Source organism: Triticum dicoccoides, chromosome 2A (assembly GCF_002162155.2).
Source record: "Triticum dicoccoides isolate Atlit2015 ecotype Zavitan chromosome 2A, WEW_v2.0, whole genome shotgun sequence".
Lineage (NCBI taxonomy): Eukaryota > Viridiplantae > Streptophyta > Magnoliopsida > Poales > Poaceae > Triticum > Triticum dicoccoides.
The window spans coordinates 736,923,603-736,934,573 of record NC_041382.1 but is presented as its reverse complement, the minus strand read 5'-3'; the positions used below and the strand labels follow the sequence as shown (position 1 = coordinate 736,934,573).

At 42.6% G+C, this 10,971-nt stretch overlaps 1 protein-coding gene across 1 annotated transcript; it reads right to left on the bottom strand.

The window, feature by feature from the left end:
- Positions 1–577: 577 nt before the first annotated feature.
- Positions 578–1,505, bottom strand: LOC119352154 (putative glycine-rich cell wall structural protein 1). The gene has a single exon (XM_037618876.1). The coding sequence runs from the start codon at positions 1,313–1,315 to the stop codon at positions 857–859; it is 459 nt and encodes a 152-aa protein (XP_037474773.1). The 5' UTR covers positions 1,316–1,505; the 3' UTR covers positions 578–856.
- Positions 1,506–10,971: the final 9,466 nt, after the last annotated feature.

The following is a 10,971-nucleotide window of genomic DNA, read 5'->3' as shown; positions in this document are numbered from 1 at the left end:
CTAGCTATAGTTGGATGCATGCATTTCCTTATATTGAAATATCTAACTGGTTATGTTGGTAAAACTTCTAAAAATTCTTCAACAAGACATACATACACAATTTGTCCACACTGGGCTCAGATGGTCATATATCCATAATGTTTCTTGTGCCATCGTCAACTTCCTAGAAGTCCAGAACCCCCGGCTCAAAAAAAAAGGTCCAGAACTGTATGGTCATGTAATCGCTATTGTTCTTTTGTTTTTTTCACTGCACAAGGTCTCATTGCCCTCACCTTTAATCTCCCCGTTGGTCCATTGCCTATCCCAGAACGTCACCTTTTGTTTTTCCAATGTATAGGACGTCGCTGTCTCGTAGAGCCGAAATGGAGCCCGGGCTATACATAGCGTTGGGCTACTTTCGGTTCCTGGAACTGGCACCAGCAGTTTTGGGTTTTAGTTCCTACTCGTGCCACGAACAAGCTTTCTTAGTTGCAAAGCAAAGACAGATCAAATAGGCATACTTTTCTTGTGTGGCCCTATGATTTTACAGATTTAAAAAGAATGCACGAGTGGGTGAAGTATTTCCAACTCGAAGATATCTTCTCCTGCAACCAAACCAGCATTTTCATATCCATGTATGTGTCGATCATCAGTTGTTACATGGAAAAGAACGGCATCCATGCACGCCCCAAATCATATGCTGCTTTCACAATATACTCATCACGTAGTAATCGAACAAGCGGGCGTAGAGATATGCCGATCGTCACACGCGATACTGTATAGTGTAGTAAGTAGTATATCTACAATTATCAAAGCCCCAACTGTCTAACCACTACGTACGCACACCAACGCAAGCCATGAAACACGTACGACCAGGTCAACCACCGCAGCCACCACCGCATCCGCCACCGCAGCCACCACCGCACCCGCCGCCTCCTCCGCACCCGGAGCTGAGCGCCGATCCGACGATGACGCCGGTGGCCAGGCCAGCGCCAGCACCGAGGGCGAGCCCCGCGCCACCGCCCATGCGCCCCTGCTTCCTCCCAGCGTCGGCGGGCGGCGGTGGGTACGCGTAGCCCGGGGCCGGCTGCTGCGCCGCGTAACCATACGCGCCCGCGGGTGGCGGCGGCGGATACCCCTGGCCGTAGTAGTAGACGTTGTTCTTGTCTTGCCGGCGCGGCTTCTTGGCCCCCTTGGCGCAGCCGAAGGCCGCCACGGCCGCCACCGCCACCGTCGCGACGACCGCGAAGGCCACGAGCGCCGCGGGGCTTCCCAGCCCCAGGTCGCGGGCGAACGCTCCCGCGTGCTGCGCAGCCAGAGGCCCCAGCCTCACCATGATTGCTTTCGTCTGGACTCTGGAGGAAGAAGAGGACGACGGAGGGTGTGAGAGCGATTGATTAGGCGGGTGGTACTATGTACTTATAGCAGAACTACGGGTGCAACCGACCAAGGACCAAGGAATTTTCCTCCCGGATCTCTCTCTCTCTCTCTCTCTCTCTCTCTCTCGCAGTCAATTCACAAGGAAGAACCAGAGGGAAACTCGCACGGACCGTGCCCTGCATCTGTGCACATTTATACACGTCCAGTTGCTTCGGGGGCAAGGGAATCCGGAACTTCGCCTTAGCCATATGTTGAGTACATACAAGAGGCCCCTATCCAATCATCTGCGGGGACAGGAGAGGTAATTTTCTGCTACGATGCGACCGTCATGGACGTAACACTGTAAACACACTACACGATGCCATAAGCTGCCACGTCTACCCTTTTTCCTCCCTTGAACCTTAGCAGTGCCGTACGATGCCGACTCGGGCTCTACCACGCACCCTGTAGAATTTTTTAGGTACCGTGTTTTCTCCCTAGAGATTGGATCGGTTGGAGAGTTGTGGTGTTCTTCGCCTCAGTGAACATACGCGGCTTCCATGATGACTTGCCAAAAGCGACGCACACGGCAAGGTGCATATTTTTGGCGTTTGGCACGAGGTGCCCACAGGCCACAATTATATCGATCGGTCCCTAAATTCGTGTTACATTGAACCGAAACGCCTACTTGCTTGCATAGGATGCCAACAACTTTGCGCAGAGGACAACTGAACAGTTTAGCCGAGATGGGCAAAGAGATAACACTATTAGGAAAAAGCTTATTAGTGGCGCATCTGTTTTGGCACGCCACTAGTAACATATATTAATGATGCGCCATTAGTATACCATACTATAGTGGCGCATGAGGCAGTGCGCCATTAGTAAGTCACACGGTGCGCCATAAGTATGCCTCCCAGGGGGCCATATTTACCTTGTGCTCTGGGTTACTAATGACGCACTAACAGATAATGCGCCACTAGTATTTTTTATAGCAGTGCGCCACTAATATGATGTTTGGTGCGCCACTAGTATGAATATTAGAATTTTTTTTATTTTCTGATATTTGCACAGGTTACAACATATATTACTGCACAGAATATAGACAGCACACCATATAAACAGCAGATTCATCAAATATAATAGAAGATTAGTCTCCGAATACAATTCATCATATTAGTCTCCAAATTCAAAAGACCGAACAAAGTTAGAACATTACAAGTCCCGAGACCACGAGTAGCGAGTTTGTCGAAAGTAATACTGCATTCGGAGATAATTGAGAGATGTGTCCTCTCTTATCTCCGTGCTACTGCTACTGCTATGCCTAAACATGACTTAGATTGAACTGAGGCAACATGTGGTGCATGTCGAAAGTAATATAATCCTAACTTGATCAAGTTTAGATTGTACTACTTTTGACATGCACCACATGCATGTTGCCTTCACTTCAATCCAATCCATGTTCATTTCACCCACAGATATATAATAACTCTTCATGCTCGCATCATGCATATCATCATAATAACAAGTCCCACTAATCATCATCATACAACTTCTACTCGTTATTCATAACAAGTCATATGATCATCATTCTCATAGTCATCGAACCAACCCTACTTAATTGTTCTTAGCACATGATCATCAGTATTAGGTAGGACCTAAATACCCTCTTTAAGATAAAATAGCATAAAACAAAATAGACCCTGAGTCTCCATTATGGAGAATGGAGATCATCATGTCTCCAATTCTTGCGTTTCGCTTCTTTTTGCTTCCAAGAACCTACTTACGACTGTCCATACATTTTTTCCATCCTTTGATTTGCATGTCTCCACTTCTTTTAGAAATCTGGTATGGACAGTTGAGATTCGTAGGATGACCTGGCTGTATGTTCAAAACATTAAGGCTACCTTTCTGATACATCAAATGAGGCACACAATTCTCTGGGATTATCTATTTAAAAACATAGTAATAACTTCATAGTTAGCAATGATGTACTAGTTTTAGAAGTATGCAAAAGATGCACGGATGTCGTAATAGTAAAAAAATCTTATCAGGGTATCTCTATGGTAGTTACCGTAGTTCAACACATGCACTAGTGGCACGTATTGATCATAATGTTGAGGAGTTTGATTGTAGATATTGTAATTCTCAATGTTAGTACAAAATCTGACCAGATGATTTTTCACCTTGTAAGTTAATTTGGAGCCATCGGTGTAGTGGGTTTTGTCTACCATCTCCCGCACATTCTTTGAAGAATCAAAATAAGTTGTCAATGGAAATAAGTTGTCAACTATTTTGAACTGAACAATATAAATTAGTTAATAATTAACTATGTTTGAGAAACTCACATAGCGGTAGAACTGGAGGCGTATCAACAAGGACCAAAATGTCCATATTGTCTTGGTCGATGTCAGGATCATCAAGATCCATGGTGATAAGCATACCCTCGTCAAAACCATACATCTTGCAAAATGCTTCCCAATTTTTGCAACCAAAATGGGTTACGCTCCCAGAATCATACAGATTTACTTCAAAATCCACATCACGATGAGTCCTTAGGTGAATTTTCTTTGTTTCATAATAACTTTTATGGTCTTCAAAATCCATCCTTCCAAGACATAGCGTCTTGCATGGCATAGGACAAGCTATACTCGAATTGTAAAAGATGAAAATTACACATTGAAATAGTTGAAGTCATGCTTAATTATGAAAAAAAACACTTGTCGTTATTGTGTACCATTTCAATTTCGAAGGTCTCCTCGAGCTTAATGCTGAAGCGTCGATCATCATCCAAGTGAGGCCTGTCGCACAAACCTCGATCGTCGTGGCACCAGCCGCACTCCCCCGGGAGACTTTCGTCGTCCGATGACGACATTTCCTACGTTCATAATTCAAAACTACATCATCTCTTGACATTAATAATAACTATGAGTTGATATCACACTTCTATATATATAACACAAGAGGCAGTTGATCCTACTTAATTAAGTACTAAGATACCCAGGCCCATGCATTAGTCGCAAGTACCCCATATGTCCTATTTTTAGCAAAGTCATGCTAAAATTCACGGAAAATTTTAGCATGACCTTTGTTAAAAATAGGACATATGGAGTACCCAAATTTGCCGAAACGGAAGTTAATCGACATTCCCGCAAACTCAAGGGCCTCTCGGGGTACCTGCAAAATCATTATCCCACCCCCGCCCCGCTGCAACCCCACAACACCCCACAATATCATCATGACACGATGGTCGGAGACAAAACCCCCCAATATCATCACGACACGATGGTCGGAGACAAAATCCAGCAATATATCTTCTAGCCATGAAACCCTACCCTGATTCTCCTTTCTTCCTCTTTTTCCACTTAAACCTGCAAACATGTAGGGAAAACAATTAATACAAGGCACAAAAATGGCATGCTATGTAGCCTTAATGCTACAGAACATATGAAATACATGCCAGCAATATGTATGATATAAACTCCATTTTTTTAATAAAAACAGTAGCTAAAAAAAGTAGCAAGCAAGCAATTCATTTGACTAACTATCTAAGTGTTCTGGACTCCAACAACCACTTTGCAGACAAGCAGGAAAGTGGTTCTTCATGGATAGCTGAAAGTGGTTCTTCCTTGAGGGATGTGTGATCTATGATGGTGATGTCTTTTTTCTTAATTGGCTTTGCTTAATCCTATGAGGAGGTGGTGGAATCCACTTGTTGTCTGGCTAAGAGGTTGAAGTTGGCACTGATTAGTGCTGAAGTTGGCACTCTTTAAATTCAGAAAAGAAAAGGCACCACAGAATATTGATGGACAAGGGAAAGCTTTGCAATTGCACACACAAGTGTCAAGCACCAACTTAATAGCCACTCCTAATAAATCCTTCCCATGACAGTACGACGCTCACTCTCGGTTCGACACATAATATTATTGTCCCGCATTAGCTAAAATGGCTAAAACCGAATGCGATAATCCTAGTGTTCTCTTGTGGTGGTGGTGAGATGCCCATATCATGCATTGGTGGGCAACGATGATTAGATTAAACAAAGGAGTGGACCTGAACGGTGCAAACAAAAAGAAACTGATAAAAAAGATGAGTGTTGTGTTCCCGGGGGTGGAAGAACATGACAGGGCCAGCCGACAATTACTAACTCGCTCAAAAAGTGATTATTACCCATGGAAATGGCACCAAATCCCTCCAGATCGTTAACAAGGGAGGATGCAGACAGGGGACTTCAATCAATCGAGCATCAGCAGCACAGCGGCATAACCAAATGGAATGGAATCGGGTTGGAAGGGCAACTAGCAAGCAGCAGGCAGAGCAGTAGTGTGGTGGCAGCAGAGAGCAGCATCAGCAGCGGGAAAGAGCAACGCCAAGGCAGCAACAAGCAGCGGCCAAGCAGCGAACATCAACAACAGCAGTAGTGCAGTCAGCAGAGCAACAACAGCAGCGGGGGCGGCGCGGCAACAGTCAGCACGCGCTCGCGCGAGCGGCAACGGGCGGACGAGCACGGGCAAGGGATGGCCAGGGGCGCGCAGGAGGATGCGTGCCCAAGGGCAGGAGCAGCGGGGAGGGCGTGCGCCGGGGCGTGGCAGAGGAGCCCAGGGGCACACGGGCCAGCTGTGGGGTGAGCGCAAGGTCGACGGCGGCGGCTTACGACGGCCTATGGAGGCGGATCGAAGGGGGGAACGGCTGAGGGACTCACCGCGGAGATCGTGGCAGGCTCGGTGAAGGCCGGGGTGGACCGGAGAGACGGTGGCGACCGCGAGATGGCGACGGCTGGAGGAAGAAGAAGGACTCCTCCTCCTAGTGCTCCGGCGGCGACTCCGACGGCGGAGCGGGCGTGGGGGTCATCGGGTGCGGGGGGTCATCGGCGGCGGTGGAGAGCGGGCGCGGGGGGTTTGCTCGGCGGTGGTGGAGAGCGAGAGCGGGCGAGGGGGATCTGGCGAGGGTGGGTTAACGAGGGGGAAAGGTTAGCAATGGCGCACCTCCTAGGGGTGCGCCATAAGTACTTTGATAGCAATGGCGCACCTTCCCCTGGTGCGTCATTACTAACCTTTTTTTTTGGATTTTTAGTTGCATCTAATATTTTTTTAGAAAATGATGATCAAATTTGAAAATATTTATGAATGTGAAAAAATATCATCAAATTTGTTATTTGAAAATATTTATGAATATGAAAAAATATCACCAAAATTGTTATTTGAAAATATCATCAAATTTATTATTTGAAAATATCATCAATTCTTTTTGGATTTTTAGTTGCATTCATTTGTGAATTGGTAAGAAATTTATGAATATGAAAAAATATCATCAAATTTAAAAAATATTCACGAATTCAAAAAGTGTCCATGAAATTTAAAAATATTCATGAGTTCAAAAAATATTAATAAATTCAATATTTTTTGTGAGTTAGAAATTCAATACCAGAATAAACACATAAATAAATATTCATGAGGACTAGAACAGAAGAAATATCATTACTAGTTTCGCAAAACAAAAATATATATAATTGTTAGTAGTGGCACACCTTGGTTGTGGTGCGCCATTACTAGTTTGAACTAGTAATGACGCACTGTATCCTGGTGCGTCATTACTAGTTTTGGAAAAAAAATGTTAGTAATGGCGCACCTTGTGTGTCGTGCGCCATTACTAGTTAAAACTATTAATGGCGCACTGTGCACTGGTGCGCTATTAATAGTTTTGGAAAAATAAAAAATACAATATGCTAGTAATGGCGCACCGTGTGTCTGGTGCGCCATTAGTAATGAGGACACTAATGGCGTACCTGTATCTGGTGCGCCACTGCTATATAGCAATGACGCACCACATACATAGTGCGTCATTAATGTTCATATTGGCTATAGCCCTTTTTCTAGTAGTATAAAGAGAAGTCAGAGATTTGCACATGTAGTTTCTGTTGAGATATGGGTCCCTACTCGAGAGTAAGGTTTAAATTTGGGCACTGTAACAAAATATATTTCAGGCATCACCAAAATATCCAAAATTATGAAAAATATGAAGGTTAGTTCAGTTCTTTTTTGGATCTTTTAGCGGCTCGTAGGCGCGAGGCGGCCTTTTTTCTTGAGATTAAAAGAAGCCAGCCGCCTACGAGCCGTCGCCGCCTCCTCCTCCTCCTCCACAAAAAAGATAGGGTTTATGTCTCCCACCAGTGCCGCCGCATGTCTGCTTTCTCTCCGGTGGCCCTAGGGCCATGGGGGCATGGTGGATCTCGGTAAGGGCCAGTGGGAGGACTTCGTTTTTAGTCGGGTTTTTTTTCAATATTGCTAGGGTTTGTGTCCTGTTCAGAAAGACAAGACGGCGGCGACTCCCTGAAGATGAAATAAAAGTCTCCCCGTCTAGCACCCATTCCGGTGGTGCATCTAGCATCGTTGGTGGGCGTGTGGAGGTGTGTCTCTGGCGAATCTATCTTTGGTGGATTTGCTCGGATCTCGGTGTTGTTCGTCTCAGATTAGATCTTTCTGATCTATGTTATTCTTCATCTGCGGTAGTTGCTATTCTGGTGCACTGGTCCTACGTGGCCTTAATACGACGACTTCCCGACTGTTTACTACAACAAGATGAGCCTGACTCCGGCGATGGAGGGGCGATGACGACGGCATGCCTTCAGCTCACTTCAGTGCTGGGAGTCGTCGCTAGGTGGTCTACAGATTTGGATGTAATATCTATTATTTTTGGTATTCGTTGTACTGCCATGATTGAAGATGAATAGATCGGAAATTTTCTCGCAAAAGAAGAAGAAGCCAGCCCACCCTCATTTTTCATGGATTCACAGAAAACCCGGGTGGACCGTTCTCGGTTTTCATGAAAAAAGTCTTCCTTGAAAACCAACCTTTCTATGCCTTTAAGAATCACAATTGCACAATCGAAATCGGACAACGGGTGAGTCGTTCATATATGTCCCTAGTTGGTGACTGTTCACCGGTTATATTTAGTGTAATTTTCTTTGTACATTTAGGGTAACTGATATGCTTGTTTGGACGTTGGGTTTCTTCTGGTGTATATATATAAGAGCCCATGCCAATTTTTGACATAAAAGGTTTTACAAGCAACTAAACATACAAATCTAATTAACATGGAATTCGGTACAACTTCTGAGACGTACTCCCTCCGTCCAAAGTAAATGTCTCAATTTTATACTAACTTTAGTACAAAGTTGTACTAAATTTAAGACACTTATATATATGATCCATTAGTAGATTGGTTTGTGGTGTGGGCTTGCTCTGCAAACTTAAGATTTTTCTACTTACATACAATAATCTATTAGACTTGAGATATAAGTATAGTGGTTAGTATTATAATTTAACTTGGGCCGTACACCTCTTAGGGCCCGGGGCGGTCGCCCTCTTTGCCCGGCCTATGGGTCACTCCTCTGATCAGTCCATCTTATAAACTGCTACCTTCATTCGAAATAAAATACATTGTTTTGAACTAAAACCACACCAATTATTTTCGAAGGGAGGGACTGACTAATTCAGACACGTCTATATCTCACTTATAGTGACTTGCATGTCCTTTTGCGTGGGCCACCCCACCAAATTGGTCGTTCTCGTTCTCTCGCTCAACTCGACAATTTTATTCCTCTTTTCATCAATCGTTCACTCCACCATGGGTATCCCAGTTTTTCCGAAAACATCATTTTTTTTCCTTTTTCACTTTCAGTTTTGTACACCATACATGAACACTTTTATGAATCTTTATACATGATGGAAATTATTTTAAATACATAAAAAACACTTTTAAAATACATGATGACCATGTTTTAAAAACACATTGACAGTTTTTCAAAAACACAAAATGAGCATTTTCTGATATGCACATTGTTTTCTAGAAACATAACGAAATAGTTGAAAAACACTATGATGAAAAAAGACCAGAAATAGAAAATAAATACGAAGCAAAAAAATGATACAAGAAAAGGTATGCTGTATTTAAGACAAAAAACAATATTCAGAAAAAAATGAAAAAAATATGTAACTAACTGAAAATGAAAAATATTTGAAACTGGTCCCTTTTTTATAAATATAGTGGTTAGTATTATAATCTTTTGGACTTGAAAATATAAGTATAGTGGTTAGTAGTATAATTTAACTTGGGCTTTACTCCTCTTAGGGCCCGGGGCGGTCGCCCTCTTTGCCCGGCCTATGGGTTGCTCCTCTGATTAGTCCATCTTGTAAACTACCACTTCCGTTCGGAACTGACATGGTTTTAGTTCAAACTCAGAAGCATCCAGTTATTTTTGAAAGGGGGGAGTAACTAACTCAGAAGCATCTCTTTTTTTAGAACTCTGATAATCTATATCTCACTTTCCATGAGTCACATGTCCTTTTGCATGGGCCGGCACACCAAATTGGTTGTTCTCGTTCTCTTGCTCCACTCCTGTGTAAATTGACTACTTTATTCATCTTTTTCCAACCATTCACTTCAGCGTGGCCAGTATGCCAGTTTTTCTGGAAAAAATGTTGTTGTTTCTTTTTTATTTTCTGCTTCCAGTTTTTTACGCCATACATGAACAATTTTTACAAATCTTTATACATGGTCAAAATTATTTTTAAGTACAAGATAAACACTTTTCAAATACTCGATGACCATCTTTTAAAAAACACAATGACCGTTTTTCAAAAACAAAATGAGAATTTTCTAAGATGCATATTGTTTTCTATAAACACAACAAAATTGTTGGAAAACACTATGAAAAAAAGATTCCAAAAAATAGAAAATAAATAAGAAGCAAAAATGATATAAGAAAAGGCATGGTGTATATAAAACAAAAATAAAAAGTATTAAAATGAAAATATTTATGTAAATAACTAAAAATGAAAATATTCAGAAGTGTTCCTTTTTTTTATAAAATTTGATGTAATTAAAATGAAAATATATACGTGAAAAATAGGGAAAACAAAAAAGTAGATAGAAACTGAAAATTATTTTTTAAAGGAATATGAAAATAAAACGAAACTTAAAAATCGAGAAATAACACCAGATCGAAACCAACTACCCAACAAAAGCGAACAAAAAGAACCGGCTTGAACAAGAAAATAGTGTACTTTTGTTAGGCTGGCTCAGCGGAGTTGCGCTTGAGGACGAAAGGAGGAAAACCATAGCATGCTTTTTAAAGTTCATGGCCATCAGGAAACGTCTCTTAACACAAACTCTCTTACAAGAGACACTTACATCATCAGGGAAACCACAACCTCTACTCTCTCAACACTAACTCTCTTACAAGAGACACTTACATCATCAACATCCCTATACTCTAATCTCTCAATACTAGTGTTGTTCATGTTCAAAATGAGGTCTTGGTCATCAGGGAAATATCTCTTCGAACCAGCATAACTCTCAAGTATAGCGGCGGCAAAAAAATAGGTGCAAACGTTTAGGGGACAGGGTGATGGTCGGCTCCCATATCAGTATCCGCGGACGAATTCGGACCAGTCCGAAAAAATAGTGTGTCCATTCAGAGGGTTGGCATTGGAGATGCCCTAAATTACCTACTGTTGGTGTCCGACAAAATCGGATTACGGACTTTGGATATTTTAGAGTACATATTTTCTCATGTGGTCAGCATGCTAATTCGTACATCTACTTGTTTTATCAAGGTGAGTACACATATTGTTT